Source organism: Molossus molossus, unplaced genomic scaffold (genome assembly GCF_014108415.1).
Source record: "Molossus molossus isolate mMolMol1 unplaced genomic scaffold, mMolMol1.p scaffold_m16_p_16, whole genome shotgun sequence".
In the NCBI taxonomy this organism is placed as follows: domain Eukaryota; kingdom Metazoa; phylum Chordata; class Mammalia; order Chiroptera; family Molossidae; genus Molossus; species Molossus molossus.
The window spans coordinates 67,248,873-67,273,911 of NW_023425351.1; the positions used below are offsets into that span (position 1 = coordinate 67,248,873).

Below are 25,039 nucleotides of genomic sequence, written 5' to 3' on the forward strand. Positions count from 1 at the left end.
CCTCGACGCTCTGGAAATGCTCCTTGGAAGAAAGCGCGGCTGTTGGGAAGAGGGTTGGGGGTGAGTCTAGGAAGGTGGGTCTCTGGGCACCAGGAGCGGCCGCCTGAAGCTGGGAGGGGTTAGAGACCCGGAGACCTGGAAAGCAAGGCCGTGATTCCTGGGGGCCACCGGGGGCCTGCCTCCCTTTGGGCTCCTGGTGGCTGGGGTGCCAGCAGAGGAACCGGCGAGGGCAGAGCTGGAGGGAGCCCGGCCACCGACCGCTGGCCTGAGGGCCGCTGCTCAGGAACCCAGGACGGAGCGCGCAGATCCCACGTGACTTGAGGAAGCAAGCCACCTGGGCAGTGGACGCAGACCGCCTATCCTCTAGCTGTGTGACTTTGGGACAGTTGTTTAACTGTGACAGGCAGAATCCCCAGCCCCCACCCCCACACAAAGAGGCCCATGTCCTTCCCTGAGACCTGTGAATGTGCATCTTCCACGGCAAAGGAGACTTAGCAAAGTGGTTAAGGATCTTGAGACGGGAGCCTATTCTGGGGCCTGGGTAGTCACAGTTAATCACAAAGGGTAGGGAGAAGGTCAAAGTCAGAAAAAGGTGTGACAATGTAACCAGAGTTCGAGTGATACACACGAGGAGGGGCCACAAGCCAGGGAATGCAGGCGGCCTCTCGAAGCTGGAGACGCCAAGGGCATTGGTCCCCAGGAGGGACACAGCCCGGCCACCAGCTTGACCTGAGACTCCTGACTTCCAGCACAGCAAGAGAACAACGTGTGCTGTCGTCGACTACAGCATCTGTGGATGTTGGTTGTAGCAACACTCTCTAAGCCCCTGTGGCCTCGTCCATAAAGTAGAATAATAACAGAACCTACGTTATGTAGTTGCTTTGCAGCTAAAACACATTAAGACGATTTGCGTGTTTAGAAGGGTGCCTGGTAGGTGTCAATACACGTGGGTATGTCACTGTACCTCTCTGGGTCCAGGGACACCCAGGGACAGGGAGGATTCCTCCTGGGGGGGGATGTTCTCAGGGAGTCCAGCCGACTCTGCTCTGACCCTCCCCAGCAGCAGGGCCGACGCCTCTCTGGTACCAGGACAGGTGTCTTCCCGAAGCGCGAAGCGCGGGGCAGCTCAGCATCCGCAAGCTCTGACCCCCCTCCCTAGGGCACCGGAGGGGAAGCTAGCGCGGACTTCCTGCAGTGGCTCATTAGGGCAGAGCACCCGGGAGAGCAACAAGGGATCACCCGCCTTCCGGAGGATCAGGGTACAGAGCTGCCTCTTATTATGGTCAAAGCTTAACACACGCGCACACACAAGCACACATGTGCACACACACAGACAACTGTCTTGGTCTGTCCCGGCTGCCACCATGCACCGCCGCAGGCTGAGTGGCTCATACAGAACAGAAATGTGTTTCTCCCAGTCCTAGCGGCTGGGAGGTCTCAGATCAAGGCGCTGGCAGACGGAGTCTGGGGGCCACCCCGTCTGCAGCGGGCCTGCGCTCACTGTGCCCTCACAGGGCAGGGCGGAAAAGAGGCCTCTCTGGGGTCTCTTCACAAGGGCACTCATCCTCTTTGCGAGGGCTTCACCCAGAGGTCCCGTTTACAGATACCCTCACACGGGGGCTAGGATCTCAAATATGAATTTGGGGGGGGGGACACAAACATCCAGTCTGCAGCGAGAACACAGATGCACACATGCCCACGTGGATGCTCCCTGGATACAGGCAAAGCGACGTCATCCCTGTTCGCCTGCAGAAGCAGCGAGGACGTTGGGGAGAAGGTCTGCTCGAGGCCATCCTGGTGGCTGGAGCCCAGCAAGGTCAGCAGCCCTGGGGGTGGGGTCCCATTTCTTCCTCCTCCCCTTCTAATCGGATGCAGGCACGAAAAGGATGGTATCTGTGACAGCTCAGATTCCAGAGCAGAGACTGCCGTAGAATTCCCTCCAATGCCTCTCTCAGCGATTTCCGCGGGATGGCTCAGGTTTCAGGGCCCCCTTACTTAAAGGATTATTTGAGGACCTACTGTGTGCGTACTGCTGGGGGGGGGGAGCAGACACAGATGGTAATATTAGGCGCTTACCTGTGGTCCGCGACCTGAGCCCCAGAACCTGCCGGAGGAGATGGCGAGGTGCTGGGACCCGTGAAGGAACAGGACACCGGCTGGGCTGGAGGGCCTCAGGGTCGCCAAGGGCTAATGAGAGAGAGACGGGCCTGAGGACATTCAGGGGCGGAGGCCCGACCACGAGCCAGGAGCTTCCACCCAAGCGTTTCTTTTTTTGCTTTAACGTCCATGTTTGTTTGGATTAAAAATAAATAAATAAAAAACTGGAATCTGTGAACGTTATTTTCCAAGGCCAGCCCGTGACCACCCACCTCAGTCACCTGGGAGAATCTGCTGAGTGTGGATTCCCGGCCCCACCCCGGCTCCCCGGCCCCACCCCGGCTCCCCGGCTGACTCGGGATCTCGGGGCGGGGGGCCGTTGTGCATTCTTCACACTCAAGTTTCTTCGTTTTTCCCGAAGGTGAAGTAGAGGAAAAACCAAGATGCAGAGATCGGGCAGAGACTAGTGGGTCGGTTGGCATCACAGGGTGCCGGGGAGCGGGCCCCCCGCCTGGCTGGATGTGTCTGGGCCTCAAGAGTCTGCCTCAGGGAGCGTTCTCTGGCCAAGGTGGTGCCTTATCATGACATGATCTCAGCATTTCCCAGCCTGACTCACGCAGGGAGTGACTTTGCCATCAAGGGCCCCAAGGGGCACAGAGGAGGAACCTCTCTGAGAGTTTCGTTTTTATTTTTACACTCACAGCTCAGCCTTTGGCAGTGTGTCCGTGACCCCCAAGTAAGCCTGTTTGTTAAAGGGAGTCCAGCTTCAGAACCACCAGTCCCCCAGCCCCCCAGGATCTGAGACCACCTGCCCCTCTCCCCTCGGGCTGCTTCGCAGCCTGGCTTTGGGGTGCAGACTGGCCGTGAGAGCCACTGTGCCGAAGGAACGCAGGGCAGTCCCAGTCCAAAGGCTCGGGGGCACCGAGGGCCCAGCTGGGCTCCCCTGTGTGGGTGGAGTGCGGGGTGCGGTGGGGAGACCGAGAAACTCTTGCTGGGCCAAAGAGCTCTTTCCTCCCGAAAGGAGAGTAAAAAAAGGACACTTTCTTTTGGTTTCAATGGTTGGTGAAGTTCTCATTGGCTGAGAACACGTGCGTTTGTCTCTTTTTAAATAGAAGGAAAAAGTAAAAGGGGTGATCCGCAGCCCTTTCCCCTGGGCACTGCCCGGAGGACGCTGGCGTGGGCTCCTCCTGCCAGCCCGGGGAGCCTGGGGGAGAAACCCCCCGGAGGCCCAGGGCAGGGCTGCCAGGCCCTTGGGCACGAAGAGCAGAGCGAGGGAGGGACGATCACTCTGGAGCCCTTACTGTATACCAAGGATGGGTCTTACATTTTCTTTTGAAAAAATATTTATCAAAGTAAAATGTGCACAGTCAAAAATTACACAGGAGTCGTCTGTGCGTTGGCTCTGCGCTTTGGGGCGGCGGGGTCCATACCGCATGGACGAGCACGCCCAGGGCTCGGACAGGCCGCGGACCTCCCACGTCCGCTCCGCCGCGAGCCGGCCGGGCGGCGCTGACCCCAGGACCGGAGAACCCAAGTCCACAGCCACGCCTCCGGAGGCCACCGAAATGCTGAGCGTAGTGTGAGTGACAGTACTGCCCGAGACACAGCAAAGGTCGCCTCCCACGGTGAGCTCAGCTGCCTGGGCTTGGACGCCTTTGGGGTTATTTCTGAGAGCTCCACCCTCCTGAAGACATGCCCATGTTCAAAGGAGTGGGAGGAAAAGGTAACCCACAAGACGAAGGAAAGATTTGGAAATCATCTAGAATCCGGAACGAACTGCTACAACTCAAAACCAACAAGACACATAATCCAACTTAAAATGGCCCACATGTCTATTGGCCACTTCTCCAGAGAAGGTGCACCAGTGCCCAGTGAGCACCTGGCAGGTGCTCACATCATCAGTCACCAGGGAAGCGTAAGTCAAAACGAGGCACCACTTCGCTCCCGCTGGTCTGGCTACACCGTGAAAAAGACAGATCGTCACAAGCGCTGTTGAGGGTGTGGAGGAACCGGACCCTCCGCCCGGTGGCAGGTGGGGACGTACCACGGCACAGCTGCTTTGGAAAACAGCCCGGTGGCTCCTCGGATGGTTACAGAGTCACCCCGCAGCCCAGCAACTCAGCTCCTAGGGCTACACACAAGAAAAAGGAAGACAGACGTCCACACAAAACATAATCACAAATATTCACAGCGGCGCTATTCCTAATGGTCAAAATAGCAGAAAAACCCGAGCGGCCATCAGTGGATACACAAAATGAAGTCTGTTCCTACAGTGGAACGCGACAGAAAGAAAGGACATACCGATACATGTGCACACACCTTGAAGGACATACCGATACATGTGCACACACCTTGAAGGACATTCCGATACATGTGCACACACCTTGAAGGACATACCGATACATGTGCACACACCTTGAAGGATATACCGATACATGTGCACACACCTTGAAGGACATACCGATACATGTGCACACACCTTGAAGGATATACCGATACATGTGCACACACCTTGAAGGACATACCGATACATGTGCACACACACCTTGAAGGCATGGCGCTAAGGAAAGAAGCCGGTCACTTATCGATGTCCCCACCGATACGACACTTCCAAAGGAGACACATCTGCAGAGACGGGACGTAAGCTAGTGGTATCCAGGGTCGTGGGGAATGGAGAGTGAAGGCTGATGGGTATGGGGTCTCTTTTTGGCGTGAAAATGTTCTAAAACCGACAGCAGTGATGCTTGCACACCTTTGTGAATATAATAAAAACCTCTGAAATGAGCACTCCATGTGGGTGACTTCTGTGGTGTATGGATTCTGTCTCCATAAAGCTATTATAAAAATTTTGTTTAAAGAGTGTAGGGAGGTGGGCAGGGAGGTGATGGGCGTTGCTAGCAGAGACCGAGCAGGTAGCTAGGTTAGAAGGGGCTAACCCTTAGTTTCTCTGCATTTTAGCAGACTTTACTAAAAAAAAAAAAACCCCTTTGGTTGATGTGTAGTCAGTAGTCAGCTGGGGCTGGTTCAGCTGGAATTCGGCCTCATCTCCTTGGTGGTTTGTAATCAGCCGTGGTAGAAAAATTTACACAAAGCAATTGGCAAACGCTGTAAATAAGGGCTCGCGAGCGTGCTGGTTACACACGCATCAGCGTGCCGCCGGGATTCACACGCACAAAGTGCAGTATCAGAGGCGAGACGCTCTATGAATTTCACAAACTGAGTAAAGCCTGTCTGACCGACGCCCAGAGAAAGAAAGAGAACAGATGGGCCCCCCGAGAATCACTCTCCCAGCATCCGCTTCAAGTTCCCCTTTGGGTTAACACGATTCTGTCTTGTAACCATAGAGATCACCTATTTCTGTACATTACGGAGAATCACAGGTGAACTATTCTGAGTCTGGCTCTTGTGCTTGACGGGCTGTGACAGCCCTGTCGCTGGGGGGGTCGTGGTGCTGTCTCGTCACTGCACGCTGTGAGACTCACGACCAACGTGTCCAGCCCTTAGTGCGGATGGACCTTTGGGCTGTTTGCAGGTTTATACCAGTAAACATAGCTCTGCAACGGCTGCTCCAGCACATTCTTTGGGCCCTTACCTTCCGACCCGGAGGTCTGGGCCACAGGGGACGCACGCAGTCAGGAGTTTAACAGAGGCTCAGCCAGCTTCTCTTGGACCCTGTTCCTGTTCGCTGTCTCCTGTCCCCCGGCCTCCCCTTCTCGCTCCTTCCTTGCACGCTGGCTCAGCAACCCGGCACCTTCCACTTTGGCGCAGACCCAAAAGGTGGGCAAGAGGACCCCAGGCCACCGGCACGAGTCTGGGAGGGGAAGCAGGACAGCCTGGTGAGCTTGCTGCCCTGGGGGATCTAGAACTTTCTTCGGGGGCAGACACAAAACGAGCCCCCAGCAGGGAAGGAGCTGGAGAGGCCGGAGTCCTGGGCTCTGTGCCTTCCAGGCGGCTCCAGGGAGCAGGGACGGAGCCTGCGCGGCAGACAGTGTGCTCTTGTGCGCCTGGGCCTGCGCCACAGAAAAGGCCCATTGTGCACACGCTGCCTCCCGGGCCGTCAGCCCTGCTCCGCGCCAGCGGCGTCGGTGGGTGCTCCCGTGCTCACAACACCCCCTTCGACAGCAGGTGCTTCTAGAAACTTCTACCAGGTTTCGGTGATCACGGACTGCGTGCCGAGCACTGAGCAGACTGGTGTCTCCGACCTCTCACTTGTCCCCCGGGACGGCGATGTTTAAAGTTCCTATCATTTTTGAGGGGTGAGTGCTGAGAACCACTGGGCGCTCCATCCAGCATTAGGGACTGCGCACGGTCCCCACACCCCTGGTTATCCTTCAGTTCTCCCCCCAGCTCTGCGACAGCAGTGCTGCAGTGTCCCGTTTGGGCCGAGGAAGAGACGGAGGCTCCGAGAGACTAAGCTCAGTGGCCATGTCTTTTTTTTTTTATTTTTTATCCTCACCCGAGGACATTTTTTGCATTTATCTTCAGATAGAGCGGGAGGGAGAAAGGGTGTAAGAGAGACAGAGAAACATCGATGTGAGAGAGACACATCGACCGGTTGCCACCCACACAACCTCAACCGGGGCCGGGGACAAACTGCAACCGAGGTACATGCCCTCAGCAGGAACTGAACTCGGGACTCTGGTCCGTGGGCCGACGCTCTAACCGCTGAGCCAAACTGTCCAGGGCGTGGCCATGTCTTTTTATTTTTAAAGCATGGAAACTCGTTTTTTAGTTTTGTTTTTCTTTTATTGTTTTCAGAGAGAGAGGAAGTGAGAGGGAGAGAGAGAGAAACATCGATGAGAGAGAACATTGATTGGTTGCCTCCTGCATGACCCCCAATGGGGATCAGGCCCACAACCTGGGCATGTGTCCTGACTGGGAATGGAACCAGCGACCTCTTGGTGCCTGGGCTGGCGCTCAACCACAGAGCCACAGCGGCTGGACAGTGCCCATGTCTTTTTGATTCCCAAGCCTGACTCAATCTCTCCTATCCTGTCCCTCTGGGTAATAAATGGTCGTGACCGGCCCAGCCAGGCCCCGAAGTTGCCACCCTTAGGGATGGGCAGAAGCTGTGCTGCAGGTGCCGAGGGTGGAGGTGTGGGGTGGGGGGTGGGGGCCAGGCTCTGCCTTGATAAAGCCAGTTCTGAGCCTGGGAAAATGCACACCAGGCTTTCTAGGGATGGGCATCCAGCGCCTGGCAGGTGACTGAGCACGGCTGTATCTCAGGGTCCGAGCTCTGGTATGTGTCTACGGGGACCGGCAGCTCCGAGCCCGAGTGGAGGCCCAGGGCCTACGGGGTGGGCTGGTTGCAGGAGGGCGTCTCAGCATCTGCCCGCTGGACACATCTGCTGGTGAGCGGCCCAGGCAGCCCCGGGCGGACCACTTCTGTCAAATCCAGATCCTCTGTGCGTGTCCTTGCACCTTGGCATGGCAGGGAGGTGACAGCTGGAGGTGTGTAGGGGCCAAGCCACAGGAGGGGTGTCACCATTAGAAGGGCCCCGTGCAGAGGTTCGGAACTCTGGGTGACCCTCCCTTTTTGGGTCAATTCTAGATTCTTAGGAGCAGAGCAGTGGTCCAGGATGGACCTGTGCCTTCTTGCAGGGACTCATCTGGGGATGCTGGCTACATGCAGACCCCCAGGCCCCTCTGAGACCCAGGACAGGGCCCAGGACTCATGCCGCCCACATCTGAAAGCCTGGCCCTAATGTAGTTTCAGGCCAGCGTGTGGAGGACACAGTCGTCATCTCTCTCCTCCAGTCTGCTTGGACCTGCGAAGCAAAATGTTAGATTCTGTCCCTGAACGTGTGAAGCCGAGCAAGGCTTGTCCCCTGGCCATTTGGCAGAAGGTCACGGTTTTGGCCTCTGAGCCCCGGACTCGGGGGTGCTGTGTGGTAAGATCTTTGCAAAACAGCTGTGTTTATCTGAGCTTTCGTTCCTGTTTGCAGGAGCAGAAGAGTCTCAGCGTGGCCTCGGGGGCTGCCGTGCTCGCCGACAGAGGCTCACTGGGCCTCCGTCCCAGGCACGGGGGGCAGCAGGGCACGTGCCAGCCGCCCTCCGGCCGCCCGGGGCTGCAGAGCGCTGTCCAGGAAACACTCCTGGCGGCCGTGCGCCTGTTCTGAGTGGGAAGCGTCATCGCGTCCACGGTTCACATTCCCCAGGCCGGGACCTGTCCGTGGGAGGCGGGCTGGCTTTGACCTAGTTTCTCCGCGGAAAGGGCAGCCAGGGAACACGGTGGTGGCAGAGGCAGCCTGGGGGGGCGGGGGGGTGTCACGGCTGGGAGCTGCTTGGGCCCTGACCGCAGGGTTCCAGCCCGGCCTCCACCCTTCATGAGCGACTTGACCTTTGGCAAGTCACGAGTTAACGTCCCCGAACCTCAGTGTCCGGAGCTGCAAACACGGGGGAAATGAGCACTCTACAGGGCCATGTTGTTGAGAACGGGGTCGTGCTGATAAGGCCCCTGGCCTGCGGCCTCGCCAGCTGTCTCTGGGACACCATGCTGCCCCCCCACCCCCGCCTGCTCACTCCAACAGGCCCAGGATGAGTGGAGACCCCCTTTCCCCCAGGAAGCTTCCCACCAGGTGCGCCCACAGAGATGTTCCCTAGCCTGCCCCCCCCCCCCCGCCTGCGGCCTTCTCGGGACTTGGAACACAGTCCTGGCACCGTCTTAACAGGGGAATGTTGAGGGTTAGGGAACGTAGTTGGGCGACCTCGCCTTCACCCCGGCTGCGGGCTGCAGGGGGCGGGCTGAGCACGGAGGTCAGGCTGAAGGCACCGGTCATTCCGTCACTGTGTGTGTGGGGGGCCATCCTGAGGCAGGCACCCCTGCTGGAGAGGTGAGCCCACCCGCGCTGAGCACCCACATACTGCAGACCCTGCAAATAAGCTGTCATCCGGGGCAGCTGAGGACGTGCGTGGGGGCAAAGTACAACAGGCAGAGTTACCTTAGTGATTAGCATCACCACCACCACCCCCGCCACAGGTACACCCACGTCCTGGAAGTGGGGGCAGTGCAGGGGTGGGGGGAGGGGAGGCTTGGGCTGGAACTGCCGCGGTGACCTACTGAGACCTGGAGCAGTCCCTTCAGCTCCCTGAGGGTCCCCCCTGAGGACGTGCCTCAGAGCTCACCTTTCAGGGGGCTGCACACGTGCACAGGAAACACGGGTTCAGAGGGATGGGGGAGCCCCAGTTCCCAGGAGCACTGGGAGAGGGCTGTCGGGCCCAGCGGACTGGAGGGGCAATTCCCATTAACTTCAATCAGACACTGTCCCAGGTTTACACACGCCATCGTCCCCTTCTGTATCAGATGCAACGCTGGCCGCCCCTTTGCTTGAATCACCAGTATTTATGCTGCTCTCTCCCAGGAACACCCCATGGACTCCCAGGTCTCCAAGCCGAGCCCATCTCCCCGCCTTTGTAGGGTTGGTGTGTCTAGAGCCGGCGACACATCCGCCCACTCTGTGGGAAGGGGACAGGGGACCAGAAGCTTCGGGGCCGTGGTCCCGGTCAGCTCTCCACCGTGTGTCTCTGGCTAGAACATTGTGACGGGGACCGTCTTCCGTGCGGCAGGAATCCCCGTGGTGGCCTTGGAGCCAGAGTCCCCGGTCTGGACGCCCAACTCGGTGGTTCACTGGCCACGACCTCTGCACGGCAGTGAACCACGCCCGGGGAAGCGGAGGGTTCCTACCTCTCCTCGGCGAGGATGAGAGGAGGCGCGGGTGCCCTGGGTCTGCTCACTGCAGGGCAGCACCACTCACAGCACTTGTCTGAGCCCGGCACCCTTCTGCCCTGCTCACGTACGGGACCAGACCTGGGCCTGGGCGGAGGGCCAGGACGTCGGGGGCCAGGCTCTGTCAGCCCAGGAGACTCACGTACACTGTACGGGTCCAGGCGAAGTCTCCCGCGGGAGTGGCAATGCCGTGTTATCTGCCCACCACGGCGCGGCCGAGGGCGCCTGGGCTGTCTCCCAACGCAGGAGGACAACTCACAGAATGGCCTGATCACAGAGGTTTGGGATCAACTGAGAATATGTTTATTTAAAAGCAATTTTAAATATTAAAAAAAGTAGAAATGAACACATACAGTACTGGAAAAAAAACTGTCACATTAAATACATGTAGAACGACAGTGTACTGCTGTTTGAGCGTAACATCCAGATGAGACGTCGGAGCTGAACGGGTGGTCTGCGGGAGTCTATACAACAGGTCGAAGTTCTAGGCCATAAAAAAATAAATAGCAATTGTTGTTCAACAGTAAAATAAGACACACTATTTGCAGAACATACCTTTCCCCTCTGGGGGAAAAAAAGAACTAATTAGCTATTTTTTTTTCTCTTAAGGTTCCATACCTTCAAAATACTATCTCATGTACAAAATTGCAGATAGTGGCTCACTGAGTTTAAGAACAATATCAGATTTCAACGCAACCAAGATCAGCAAAGGTGTTTACACCTAGTTTTCCTATGTCCCCGGTAAGCTGGGTCAGAGAGAACTCAGATTCCTGATGAAAAACAACGACAAAACCCGAAAAAATAGGAGTAAAAAATACGTCAGAGTTGCTGTGAAAGGGGTAGAAGAACAACACTGATTCCATGTCATTCTAGACATCTAGCTTGTTTTTTGTATTTTTAAAGAAACCAGCTTATGTTGAGATCAGTTAAAATACTCTACGCTGAAAAAGTGAAGTTTTTGAATGCAACTGAACATGTGTATTTGAATGGACCAGAGCAGAGAGGGACTCGGGGGCACGGTGACGTCCTGTCCTGACACCTGTGTGGCTTGCGTCCTGAGGCCGCAGACACGCCGGCCCCTGACGCGCTGTGGGAGTCGCCTGTGCTGTGAGGGGGCCGAGGAACCGGGCTGAAGCTCGCTTCCCACTAAGAGCTGGGAGACACGCCACGGGCCGGCCATGCAGGGTGACTAACCAGGTGGCTAGGTTTTCAGTCACCACTTATGCAGAACTACATGAAGTCACCGAGCGCTGTGACCGTTAGTGACGGCTTTTCCTCCGGGCTCGGCTGGGAGTGGTGCTTCTGTGAATGAACAGGTCTCACTACTGCCGAGACAACCTGCCTCAAACGTTAGTGTTCGGTGTGGCTGCCCACAGAGCGCGTGAGCGGACGCAGGCAGCGGGACACGAGGCGCCGCTCGCTCGGAGCGCAGCGGGCCGGCCGGGGCGCACCACCCGCCGCGTTCTCTCCAAAACGGCGACTCAGGCCAAAGGCCGAAATCCGCAGGGCGCTCTCACGGTCTGATAAACACCCGGGCGCGACACCGGGACGCATGGCAGGAAGAGCTGTTTTCACAGCGCAGCTCCGAGCTGCTACACCTCGCTTGTGAGCTGACTTGATGGCGTGTCCGCCGGGCAGGGCTTGGGGCTGGAGGGCATCCCTACAGCTGGCCAGGGCTTGCGGACGAGCCTGGGAAACAGGGGAGGTTGGTTTCAGCACCTGGGTTCTCCGGTGGGGAGACCGTGGGCAGGGTGACTCAAACCCGTCACCCTCCTGCATCACCTTCGAAGGGTTTACCTTGGTCAAGAACAGAACTATGGACATAATGTAAACCGACGCACGAGATGCTCGAACACACGGGAAGGACGCGAATGTGACATGACATGTACACCCACACTCTTGAGAAGGCCAAAGGACTGACTAGAAACAGATATTGTTGCAACCTCGTCATCTCCGCTTTTAATGGCAATCAGGTTTGAAAACGTCCAGTTCAGCGCTCGGCGCGGTTCCTTTATAAAAGGCAGATTTCCGGTGAGCTTCTAAACGCACGCATGACGCACAGGCTAACGTTTCTGGCCGTCCTCGGTTCCTGAACGTTGAACTTCACCCAAGGGGTTTTATACTTTTGTCAAAATAGTCATGAAGGCTATGTTATTTTTGCATAATGAGGTAACATCTCAGGGGCGGGCACTCCTCGTAAGACAGCATGGATCCGCGTGTCTGCGCTTGCGTGAGGCGGTGGGCACTGCGAAATGCCACCCAGGGTCTGGGGGTCAGTGACTGTTTTGCTGTGGGGCTAACACATGTTTACTGAGCACTTTTCTGTAATAAATACCGAAGGAGGTGCCTGGGGCTGTAAACTGTGGACACAGAGAACTACGGGCTGGTCTGTCACGGGGCCAAGAGCTTCCCCGGAGAACAGCCCCCTCCTGCTCGAGCGGCACGTTCAGTCACATGATCGAGAACACTGCACGGCTAGCGACGGGGTCGCGTGGACGCCTGTGGCGGCTGCTGAGACCACTTCTATTTGCAAAGCCCGCTCGCTCGGGAGACAGCACAGACAGAGACGTAAGTGCGAGACGCCAGCGCGGCTTTGGCACACCAGGAAGACGCGTCAGGCCCCGGGCTCCCATAACACTGGCGAAGGCAGAGAGACAGGGTATTTATTTATTTACAACACACACTCCGTTCCCTCCTGAGCGGCCCTGCGTGGGCTCTGTTCCGGAACAGCAGACACACGTGTGCACAGGGCACGGGCGGCGGTCAGGCGTGCAGGGCGTGGGCGGTCTCCGGGTTCTGCTTCTCTCTAGTCGGACAGGATGTGCACGAAGGACACGGGGAAGACGCCCTTCCTCTCCGGCTGTCCTTCGATGTGGCCGATCTGCGGGGAGAGACAAGGGGTGTCGGGCTGGAGGCCGTCCCGTGACCAACCTGGTGGGTCGCAGCCCCAGAAGGCCTGGGGAGGGGTGCAGGCCCCCGCCCCCGCGGTGAGCCAGAGAGCACGGGAACCCCACAGCACGGCGGGCACCCCGCGAGGACCCTCATTTCCACGGGAAGGGACTGGACGGCGTCGCGCTCGGGAAAGGAGCAGACAGACAGCACCGCCTCCCACTCACACGCGGAATCTGACGAACAAGGTGAACGAACACGCGACGGATCAGACTCGCAGACACAGAGGACAGACTGACCGCCGTCGGGGGCGGCGGGGGCTGCGTGGAAACGGTGAGGAGATTAAGAAAAACAACAAAAACCCCACAGAAAACAAACTCAGACACGGGGACAGTGCGGGGCCTGCCGGAGGGAAGGCAGGGGCGCGGGAGGCCGAGCGGTCACGGGGTCCGTGGTGGTGGAAGGGGACCTGACCTGGGGTGAGCACACAGGCAGGGGACACGGAGACCGCCGCAGCTTCACGGACACATGACACGTGAGCCCCGTCGGGCTGGCGGCCTGGACGGAGGCTGTTATCCCCGTCTGTGAAAGGGCCCGAACCACCCCTCCTCTCGGGCTGCTGTGCCGTGACGTGGACGCCTGGGGGCCCCTGTGCGCCGGCGCCGGTCTCCTGGCTGCTGCAGGGGAGGACCGGGGTCTGCTGCCTCAGCCTGAGGCGGCCCCTGCGCAAACCCCCTAATCCCTGCCCCCGGTGGGGGCTGCAGGCCACAGGCTGTCGTGAGGGGACCAAGGGGCCTGCACCCTGGTCAAAGGCCAGGCGGGGAGCAGGCGGCTTCGAGAGCCAGGCAGCCAGCTGTCGCTCGGCTGTGTGCTGAGCCCACGCCGGGCCCTTTGTGCACAGGCCTGTGCCCCTGGGCAGTCAGCGGCTTTGGGCATGGCGCCCTCACCTAGAAAGTGGAGTCAACGGTAAGGCCTGGCTTACCCCCTCCTGGGTCTGAGGGGCACCAGGCGTGAGCTCTTAGCAGCCCTGTGAGGTGGGGGTCACTGCTGCCCCATTTCTCAGAGGAGGAAACTGAGGCTGACAGAAGGGACGTGCTTTGTCCAAGGCCACCTAGTGAGCGACTCACTGGGGCCGCCAAGCCCACCTCCCTGCCATGGCGAAGTCGGCTCGCTGACAGGCCCAACTCTCCCAGAGGGGCCGAGCGCCCCCCAGGGGGCTCTCCCAACACAGCGCCTCCGAACACCCTTCCCGGTCCCGACACCCAGCGCCTCTGATGCTGCCGCACTGGGCCGGCTGGGAACCGCCGCTTCAGTCCAAGCCAAGTCCCTGCAGCTGCTCAAGGATCCAGTCCCTGTCCGGGCCCTATCCTGAGCCAGAGGTGTGCACACGTGTGAGCGTGAGTGTGTGAGTGTACACACGCGTGCACGGGCGCGAGCTTTTCTGAGCGTTAGGTTCTGCTGGCCCAGCTGCGAACTACAGGCATCGCCAAGGGCCTCGATGTCCAAACAGCCCATGTGAGGACACGGATGCTGACCCCTGCTGGAAGGTGGGCAGCAGGCTTCACGTGAAGGGGGTTTCTGTTTGTTTTTTTAATTCTCACCTGAGGACATTTTTGCATTTATCTTCAGATAAGTGTGGAAGGGAGAGAGGGAGGAAGAGAGAGAGAGAGACATGGATGTGAGAGAGAAAACCATCGACATGAGACACATCGAGTGGCTGCCACCCACACGACCCCAACCAGGGCCGGGGACAAACTGCAACCGAGGTACGTGCCCCTAGCGGGAACCGAACCCGGTCTCTCTGGTCTGCGGGCCGACGCTCTAACCGCCGAGCCAAACTGGCCTGGGCGAAAGGAGTTTTTATAGATATTCTCATTCACTCTTCTCCCACAAGCACGAGGAAGCCCCGAGTCCCACCGAAGACACAGGCCCACAGGAGGGCCCCAGAGCGAGCCGAGGTCAGCGCGGTGGACAGGAGGCAGGCCTGTCCTCCCAGCCCCGGGAAGCGGATGGCAGCGGCGTGGGGACCGGGGACCGGCACAGCCAGCTGGCCACGCGCCTCCGGCAACGTGCTTCCCGGAGCTTTGGTTCTGCATCTGCAAAATGCCTCCTGCTCACAGGCTGTGGCAGGGAATCGAGGGTCAGGCGCATCGCCCGGAACTCTCCTGACCCAGTTCCAAGCCCCACAGCTGTCTGTGTAGCAGGTGAGACAGTGACAGAGCCCCCCACAGGGAAGCTGGAAGTGAGGCCAGTGGAACCCCGCCAGGACGAGGCCCCCCGCAGGGAGCGGGGGCCCAGCAGGTGCAGCGGCCAGCGGACCGAGCCGGGGAGGGGGGCGGTGAGCACGTACCCACCACTCCTGGTCCTCCTCGCCCGTGACGACGATCACCTCGCCCTCGATGAAGGTCAGCTCGTCATCGTTGTCGGCCTGGCAGTCGTAGATGGTCTTCACTCGCCTCACCTTGCTTTTCCCCTGCAACACAGACGGTGTCAGCCGCCAGGACCGACTGGAGGGACAGGGGACACCCTGGTCTTGGGAAGTGACGGCACCTCCCCGAGCCTGTTTCTCGGCTGTGATTGGGGGAGCACGCCTGCCACTCGCTCTGCGTCCTGGGACATCTCAGGCCAGGACAGCCCTGCCCTTCCCCTGGCGTCAGGAGCCGGGCGCGCTGCCCCCCCCTCCCCCAGCAGCCTCGAGGTGACTGCGGGGTCTGAACACGGGTTTGGGATCACGACGCAGAGCGAACCCGCAGCTTCTGCCGCTGAACTGCAGCATCGACACGTTTCTCAGGCCTGTGCAAAGTGCCAGTCGGCACACGCGGCTGAAGAGGGCTCCGGGCGGCGCCCCCCAGCGGCGAGTGCTGACTGATCTGACTTGGGCTCGTGTTTGCTGAACTTCCAGTTCTTTGCGAACAGGAAGATGGAAATAGGGAAATGACCTTCCAGAGCCTGCTCAGGGCACTGAACCGCCTGCGAGCCGAGCTGCCGCGCCCAGCTCCTTCCTGCGCGGGGGGCCGGAGCGGGGAGAGGGCACGGCGAGTGGGCACTGCAGCCTGTGCCCCTAACAGGCAGGCCCCCTCCGGCGCAGAGCGGGCCAGAGCTCGTCGGGTGAACAGGTGCTCACTTTTCCGCATGAGTTGGACCCCGCCCAACCCCGGCTACGGCCCTGGTTTCAGACCCACCGTGTTGATCTTCCTGGGCAGCGGGACAGGCATCTCGGGCAGAGTGGGCGTCAGGTCATTGGCATCCTCCGAGGCTTGCTTCCGCACGGCGTCTCGGGCCGGCATGTTCAGGGAGAGGTCCGCGGGGTGCGGCCTCAGGGTGGCGTCGGACGGCTGAGCCTTGGTCGAGACGTCGCCGGGCTGGGACTTTGCCAGCAGGTCCGCCAGCTGTGGCTTCGGAGGCAGGTCCTTCATCTGTGGCTTCGGAGGTAAGTCTGAGAGCTGGGGTTTGGGTGGCAGGTCGCCCAGCTGTGGCTTGGGGGGCAGTTCTCCTGGCTTAGGGGGCAGGTCCCCAATCTGGGGTTTGGGAGCCAGCTCGGTGGGCTTTGGGGGCAGGTCTCCAGGTGGTGGCTTCTGCGGCACGTCCGCCGGCTGTGCGGATTTCTGGGCAACTTCAGGCGGGACACCGGCTTTGTCTAGGGAGAGATGGTGGCTGGTTTCTGTCTTCCGTAGTGCCACTGTGGGGACAAGCAGAGGGGGTCACGGGGACGAACACCTGGGGAGGCACCGCGCCCTCCCGTCGGGCCCTTGAAGAGACCAGCTAACGTGAGCGCTGGCATGGAGGAGCCTGAGGGTCCCCACTCTGCTCGACAGCTGCCATCCTGGGGCCACGAGCGAGGGTTTCGGAACTGTGACCTCATCTCGCCCCCACCGAGCCTCAGGAAGGAGGCATCCCCGCCCCACGTCCGGGCCACACGGCCCCTCCGTGGCAGAGCTCGAACCAGGTCCGGGCTGATGAGGTTTGCGAGAGAAGCTGGGACCCAGGTCTAAGGATGTGTCTCGTGGAAGAACATTGTGCCTTTTAGGAGAAGTGAGTTGCTCTGCTAATCTGAGTGTATCAATATCCTCTTCATGGAACACATGTCCTGGGCATGAGACCCGAGTGACCGAGAGAGACAGGGACCCTGGCTGCACGTGGGGACAGAAGGGACTTACCTTTCTGAGGTAGTTTAGGAAGAACTCTCGGGCCCAGGGCCGTCTTCGCAGAGCCGGTGCTGATGGACACACAAGCCATTTAGGACCCGGTGCTGCGGCACCAGACAGTCGCGGGCGCTCCCCGCGCTCCCCAGAGCCCCCTCCAAACTTCCTTGGCGAAAGGTGACAGTCTAGTTTCCATAACCCCAAGTCCGCCCGGCGGGGGGGACGGGAAAGGTGTTTCTGGAGATTCGGGCTGACGCCTCCTCCTGCTGGGGCCTCTTCCCAGGGGAGTAACTCATGTCACGCGACCCACAGACCCCGCCCGTCCCCTTTTTCAGACGAGGAGACTTCAGCAGGTCCCGAGGCTGGTCGGTGGACATGGACACCGGAACCGGCTCTGCTGGACTCCAAGAGGAGCAGCTTGGGTGTCAGACCCCCGCCCCCAGGCTTTGCCCTCTTTGGGAGGCCATGTAAACGGCAGGGAGAAGGCCCAGGTCCCTGCGACAGATCCACAGTGTCGTCTGAAGAGCCCAATGTGAACCCCCACAGCCCCGCCACCTTGGAAACCAGCACTGCAGACGGCCTCCCTCACCAAGGGGCCACCCCACTGTCTGGACACGGGCGCTGCAGCCAGGGCCCGGTCGGCTTGCCAACACCCTTCTTGGCACCCCACTTCTCCTGGTCCGTCCTCTGATGTCCTAGGAGTTGGCTTTCCCTTCTGTCCTAACTGCATTTAAAAGGACAGGAGTCCTGGCCGGTTTGGCTCAGCAGTAAGTCGCCCGCGCACCAGAGTCCCGGGTTCAGTTCCAGCCAAGGGCACGTATCTTAGTTGCGGTTCGTCCCCAGCCCCAGGTGGGGTCGTGTGGGTGGCAACCAATTGATGTGTCTCTCGCTCTCTCTTCCTCCAGCTTTATCTGAAAATTAATGCAAAAAAAAAAAAAAAAAAAAATCCTCGGCAGAGGATTAAAAACAAAAAAGGACAGGGAAAGTCAAACCAGCCAACGAAAACCGAGTCACAGAGAGAGGACGACATGGGGTCCTCCCCCGTCCTGGCCTCGAATCACCCTCTTTCTCCTTCCCTTTCAGCTGCGCGGGTCCTGTCACCGGGGGGGTCACAGTGTTGCTGGGACAAACCCACTAGTGACGGCACAGCGAGCTCCAGAGGGGCCGCTTCACACATTTCTGGAGCGATTTTCTCAGGCCCAGCAGGCGGGGCCGGGGGAGGGAGACTCCGGGCTGGGGGTCTGGAGAGCCAGGGCCCGAGTCCAGCGTGGAGACCACCCGCCACCCCTCAACCTCGCGAGCTGTTTCCTCATGGAAAAGCGAGCACAGGACTACTGCGCCCGGCCCGTGGGGTTGTCAGGACTAAATGCGACGGTGGCATGACAGGAAATGGGGAAACCCCGGAGAGGAGCAGTCGCACACACCGGCGGACTCCCCGAGGTCTGGGTCTGGAGGGGCTGTGCCCCTGCCTCCGGGGCCTCTCCAGAGAGCCCTGCGCGGCACAGCCTCACGTGTGAACACCTCTGGGCTGTGGGGCTTCACTGAGCACCACCGTTTCATCCCCAAGTCTGCACAATGGAGCCAAGAGGAAAAGTAACACGACAAAATGACTTAATTTAAAAAATTTAAAATAAAACCTCATCCCAACAGACTGATTCAGGGACGCGAGGTCCAGCCCCACCTGGAACCCCCGTGGAGGAAGCTGTCCGCGCGCAGCGCACCCCGGAACAGACTCACTAAGACCCGTCTCTGTCCTGTGCACCGCGGCCGTGAGCCCAGGAAGCTCACCTCAACTGCTGGGACAGTCCCTCGAACTTGTTTGCGGTCTTGCTTGACGACGACGGACCCATGTCGTTACCTGCAGAGAGAGCCGGACGTGAGGGGCTGCAGCGGACGTGAGGACAGCATCTGGCGGACACGCGCCCTGAGGTTCCAGAAAGGAACTGAGCAGACTGAGCAGCGTGTGCGAGTTCACCCCGAGGTTCCCAGGCCAGGAGATACCCGACGCAGAGGAAACACCACCAACAGGAGTGTGAGCGTGTGGACCCGGCCCAGCAAGGGGGAGCTAACTGGCCATCTGCTGGGAAGGGCCTCAGCCACTCGTCGTTCATGCGAACGTCAGCACCTACTGTGTGCGAGGCGTGAACGCGGAGCAGGAGGCACGAGAGCAAATGAGCGTCACTGCTCCTGCCGAGTTTAAGGTCTGGCCAGGGAGCCGCTGGACACTGACCAGCTGGGCGCTGTGAACGGGGGGTCGCGTCTGAGCCTCCCTGGTGAGGGGGCGGGAAGTCGTCTTTGGGGCACGCGGCCCCTGAACAGAGGAGCGCTGTCTGACGGAGGGGCACCGGAACCAGGCGGGTGCGCTCTGTGCAGGAGGCAGGAAGACGCGGTGCCGTGAAGGCGGCTCCTCGGTGACCCATCCCCGTGCAGGAGCGCCTGGGCCAAGCTGCCAGCACCCAGGAGAAACCCCCGGGACCTGAGCTGTCTCTGGGCTCGAGGCCACTTCCTTGCTTGTCCTTCCAACAACTGCGCTGGAAACCCACGTGTCCTCCCGCCGGACACCCGTGACACCCCCGGAGGACGGGGAGGGCTGGCTGGGGTGCTGGGACACGCGGGCGGACGGAGAGGGCAGGGCCGAGCACGCTCCCTGCCTGCAGTGGCTGCTCCCGGACCCGAGCTGGGCGTCTCCACATCAAAGACAAGGGACGAAGTTCAGGGGACGAATGGCTCCAGGTCACACGGCTAAACGAGAGCCTAGAAGTCCGACCACAAGTCTGCGTGCGTTTTGTCACTTATCACCACCCCGACGGTAAAGTTGAAAATGGCAACCACGGTTTACTGAGCCTTTACTGTGAGGAAGGTTCTGTGCTCAGCACCTTATGAGATACATGATGCAACCACCTCCGTTTTACACAGGGAGAAACAACACAGAAGTACAGCCAAGCCCTGGCCGGTTTGGCTCAGCAGTAGAGCGCTGGCCAGAGGACCAATGGGTTCGATTTGGCCAAAGGCATGTACCTTGGCTGCAGTTTGGTCCCCAGCCCTGGCCGGGGTTGTGCAGGAGGCAACCAGTCGATGTTTCTCTCTCTCTCCTTTTCTCCCTCTATCTCCCTCCCACTCTATCTGCAGATAAATCCTCAGTTGAGGATTAAAAAACAAACAAAAGAAACCCAGAAGTACAGCCAAGCCCAAGGTCCAGTAGCTGTGAGGGCCCGAGCTAGGACCCAAGGCGGAGGTGTCCACCCGCAGCGACTCTGAACCACCCGTCTGTCTCCTCCCGTCCCCTGAGCCCACGGGACAGGGAGAGGCTGGCCACGTGCCGGTTGGCCTCCGGGGCAGCATGTTCTCTGGCCCTTACATCTCCAAAGACGTCGTGTCTGTGTCTCTGTAACTCAGCCCCCACTGTCCCCCCTCCCGCTAGAGGTAAATTCTTGGGAAATCTTCAAAGAACACCTCCAAAGCCGATTTCCAAGATTCTCCCCAGCCATGGTTGCCCCCTGCTTCTCCAGGCCCGCGCCTGCTGATCCTAAGGACTGACTGGTTCAGGTGCCGATGCTGGAGCCAGACAGGCCCAGTTTTGAATTCCAGCCACACTGCTGACCAACGGGGATGAGTTTGGACTACATGGCTCCTTCTGCTAAGCCTCAGCTCCCTCACCTGTAGAGGGGGAACAACAGTCCCGACCCCACGGGGCGGGTATGAGCACCCCCAGAGGATCCCCGGAGGGCGGAGCACAGGCCTTGGCGCAATGGTACCCGATGGGCCGGAGCAGCAGTGCCGGCTCAGTGAGTGAGCACGTCGAGGACGGGCCCTGCCTCGTTCGCGTCGTGGCCCCACCGTCCGGCCCAGCGACTGGCGCGGGGCAGGCACCTGGGCTGCTGGATGAAGAGCGGACCCGCAGCGCTGACGCAGCCCCTCTGCCCCGGCGTTTCTCACACCCGGGCGGGCAGGCACCTGGGGCCCGACAGGCAGGGGCCCGTCACGCTCAGAGCAAGGCAAAGGCCACCTGCCATGGCCGGGAAGAGAGGGACAGTTTAGAGACATTCCTGAGCACAGGAGGAGATGGAGGGAGGAGGAGGAACAAAGCTCAGTCCGTTTTCTGCTTCGTGCCGTCTGGAAAAGGACCCAGAGTAACATGAAGACGTGGAAGAGCGCCGGACAGATGCCGGGTGTGCCAGGAGCTGTGGGGGGACAGGCGCACTGGCCGCGGGACTGGGGCTTCTGGGCGAGCCCACGGCGACAATCGTCCCTTAATACAGCACGAACAAGTGACCAGCCCTGGCACCTGGCAAACAGTCTGTAGGTGGCAGAAGCATTATTTCTACGACTCATACAAAGCGGGGGTGGGGTGGGGTGGGGGGTGGGGCTGGTCATGAAACCAGATGGAGAAATCCAGGGAAAACCACACTTCTAACCAAAGGCTCTGGACAAGCCGACACGACTTCCGATAAGCAGATGCGCACGGCCCAGCTCGGACATTTCCAGGACCGAGCCTCCCGCATGGACGTTCTGGCCTCGGAACAGGAGAGACTCCCGTCGTGGGACAGTGCTCCCTCCGTGACTTGCTCTCCGTTACAAAAAGCTCATATAACTTTAAGTCCCTGTGGCCACACTGAGGAATGTAAGTCATTTCCAGGCCACTCGGCCGAGACTGGTGGAACCTGGATCGGAACTCAGGCTTCCAGAATGTTCCTTCAGTTCGCGTTATGGTTTCCCACGATGCACACTGTAGGCGCTTCTCTGAACACCTGCTCGAGGACGGAGGTCCTGGGGGAAACTGCTCAGGTGTTAACTGCACAGAACTCCAGTGTGAGAACAGTTCACCACGTGGTCAGCCCCGAACTGGTAAGCAGTTGTATTTTTCCTCTGCTCTTGCCTCTAAGAGCCTCCGTGTCACACTGGTGGTCTGTTTTTAGCCACTGTATGTACTGTTACGTATTTTGTGGCTAGATGGCACTCCTGGACTTGGCTCCTTTCCTACCTATATTCTCCCTTTGACCTCACTTCCTTATTCATTTTATTTAAATTGCGTTACAATATGCTTTGGTCTGTTAAAAGTAGGTTATAGGCAAATTATTTTATCCCCAAAGGTGAGGTTTAATGATAAGCCACTTCAAATATCAAAGTCCCCACAAAACGCAGATCTGCCCCCAGAAGGCTGCCTGATCAAAGGCCGGCCTCTGCCGGCCCCTGGGACAGGTGTCTGTGTTCATCACAGACGCGGGCCTTCGGCGAGGGGACCGAGGGCTGTTTGGGGGCTGTGGGCACTGTGGTTCTGGCAGGGAGCGCCTGGCACGGCTTCCCGCACGGGGCTCCGCGCTGCAGACGGATGAGGGGCCACAGCCAGGCGGAGTGGGCCACCTGCCTCTGCTTCACAGGTGAAGAAACACGTGCGGAGACGGGCGCAGCCGGTGCACACGGAGCTGCCCGCGCGGAACGCAGCAGGCCAGGGAGAGGGCGAGGGCACAGGCTCACTGACCAGCTCAGGGAACCTGGGCAGGTGATCTAATCTTTCTGAGTCTCGACGTTTCCTTCCCTGGGGAACTATGGTTAAGAATGAGACAAGTCCGATTCACTAGCCCCATTTTACAGGTGGAGAAACTGAGGTATGAAACAATTCAAAGATACTTGCGGAAAGCCACAGGGCTACCAAGCAAGGGGTGGAGCTGGATTAGACACAGGGCCCACAGGGGAGCACTCTGCACATGGGAGGAACCTAACGTCCCCCAGGAGGAGACTCGGTCACTCTTACGTGGACAGACTGTGTCTGGAAGGTGGACACGGGCATTCGAACCCGACACAGAAAACGATGACTCAGTGACAGAACCAGTGTCCAGAGAGATGTGCAGAGGTCACACTCTGGGATGTGACAATCTGCAAGGAAGCTCGTGGCCGGCAGTGGGGTGCCATCTGGGGGAAGTCCTTCTGGAGGAAGCGCGGGGGTCCGGAAGGCCCTGGGCCACGCCTGGGACAGTGTCAGGACGGCCGGGCCGCTGAGCCGGGGTCGCGGCTGCACCGCTCTCCCTCCTGTCTCACTGGACCGACCCCTCACGCCCACGCCGGCGCCTCCTCCAGTCTTCCTGTGCCATCTCACCCTCTGCTTCTCAGAATTTCCACAGCCTTGGGGAACAGGGCGCCCCACAGCGAGAGCATTTACTTGCCTGTTTCCTGTCTGGCCCCTCACCAGCCCAGAAGCTCCTTTGGCACGTGGGCTCAGAAGCCCCAACGACGGGCCACACACACAGACAGCCGCACACGGACTGTGGCATCTGGGTCAGCTGACAGACAGGGGTGCCAGTTTGCAGATGGTACTATGGCTTTCTCCAAAAACTCCCCAAATTCAGAACACCTGATACGGGCTTTTGATGGGGCCTTTAAAGGTATTCAGCTGGTTGATCTATCAGTTACAATGAAAATGCAAACAAAAAAGCCACAAGGAAACCCCCTGGAAGGAGGGGGTGACCCCTGCAAAGCGGTGTGTCCCCGTTGAGGGCCAGGACCCTGCTGGGACACCCTCGTTCTTGACTAAATTGCTGACAGGCCAGTGAAGAGATCAGGTGAACTAAAAAGGTAAAGATGGAAATTGTGTTCCCTGCTGAGGGAAATTTGTGACTTGTAGTCATGGTCACTGAAATGGTGACACGAACCGACTCTGAGTAGGTTTATTTATTCTTGAGTGATACACTGAGCTCCTGCTGTGTCCTGGGCTCAGTTCGAGGCCCTGTAAACACAGAGAATGAGAAAGACGAGGTCTCTGCTCTCCTGGGGCTTAGACCAAAAACCAAACACAAAATTCTTAGCAACTGTGACAGGTAAGGAGGGGACAGGGAAGGAGGAAGGGCCTTCAGAGCGGGGGGCCAGGGAGACAGACCCGCCAGCCAGGACCAAAGACAGCCAGCCTTCAAGGGGTGGCAGGTCCAGGGAGTGGACACCCCAGGGGACAAAGCCTGATGTGCTCAGGGTGACGGAGCTGGTGCGGCAGGAAGGGGCTGGGACAAGACCCTGACCGGGCCCCGAGGTGCTGGGTACGCGATCTGCGTTTCCCGGCGCGGGGCGGGGGGCGGGGGGTGACTATGAGCGTGCTGTCTGCAAAGGAAGCCGTCCTGGCTGTCGTGAGCAGCAGGGACGCTGGCCTTTCTGGGCCTCGGCCTCCTCCTCTGTCAGCGAAGCTGACGGCACCTCTCCCGGGGCTGCTGCTGGGACCGCGTGAGCTTAGGGGGCAGGCTCCTCAGCACAGTCGGGTGCACAGGAAATGCTCAGCACCGTAGTGTTATTATTAACAGTAGTATTACTATTAGTATTATCATAGTTTTTTGTGTGTGTGTGGTACGTGCTCCTAGTGGGAACTGAACCCGGGACTCTGTTCCACAGGCCAACGCTCAACTGCTGAGCCAAACTGGCCAGGGCATTATGATCACTTTTAATGTTTTTTTGTTTTTCTTAATTGATTTTTTCTTTTTTTAGAGAGAGAGAGGAAGAGAGACAGAGAGAGAGAAACATGGATGATAAGGGATACAGCTATCAGCTGCCTCCTGCACGCCCCCTACTGCGGATCAAGCCCGAAACCCAGGCCTGTGCCCTGACCAAGAATCGAATTTGGACTTTGAGTCCATGGGCTGACGCTCAATCCACTGAGCCACGGGCCGGGCAGTATCATGACAGCTTTTCAGTGGTCCCGAGTCCTTTCGGAAACGTTTCCTGGCCTTCAGGGGCAGCACGCGCATCCTCACGCACCCCAGCGTGTGCGGTCCGGCCCGTTTGCTGCAGGACCCGCGCGGCCATGGCCCAAGGAGGCCCCGCACCAGCTGGCCCGGGCAGCTCAGCCCTGCCGTTCGATGACTTACCCCAGGGAGCTGCGCCTTTGTTTGAGGGCCCGTGAGGTAGTGGGCTGGGAGGGTCAGACAGGGTTCTCTTGTGTCCGGGTGGTGGGGGAGGAGGCCGCTTCTTGGACAGGGTGGAGGCGCCACTAGAGGTCTGGGTGCTTAGAGGGAGTGTTGAAGGTGGGCCAGTTGGACCTGGAAAGGAACCGAACGGGGCAGGAAGGTTAATCCAGGTCGATCCACAGCACAGATCGTAAGCAGTCACTTGCACATACTGGTGGTGGTACCACCCAGGGAGGGACAGAAGCGCAGGCTGGTGGTGGCCAAGCCATCAACCAGTTACTCACAAAGAGGGTTTATAAAAA

At 59.2% G+C, this 25,039-nt stretch overlaps 1 protein-coding gene across 9 annotated transcripts in view; it reads right to left on the reverse strand.

Moving 5' to 3' along the window:
* Nucleotides 1-12,614: 12,614 nt before the first annotated feature.
* Nucleotides 12,615-25,039, reverse strand: part of ASAP1 (ArfGAP with SH3 domain, ankyrin repeat and PH domain 1) — a 234,359-nt gene continuing 221,934 nt past the window's right edge. For 6 of the 9 annotated variants that reach the window (XM_036263729.1, XM_036263727.1, XM_036263728.1 and 3 more), the window contains 6 exons: nt 24,699-24,869; nt 18,643-18,712; nt 16,870-16,928; nt 15,895-16,391; nt 15,063-15,185; nt 12,615-12,704 (listed from right to left, as the gene is read on the reverse strand). In XM_036263729.1, the coding sequence (XP_036119622.1) occupies nt 12,630-12,704; nt 15,063-15,185; nt 15,895-16,391; nt 16,870-16,928; nt 18,643-18,712; nt 24,699-24,869 (995 nt within the window). In that variant the 3' untranslated portion in view covers nt 12,615-12,629. The remainder of the gene's footprint in view (nt 12,705-15,062; nt 15,186-15,894; nt 16,392-16,869; nt 16,929-18,642; nt 18,713-24,698; nt 24,870-25,039) is intronic. The other 3 variants (XM_036263734.1, XM_036263733.1, XM_036263732.1) reach the window with 1 other exon arrangement.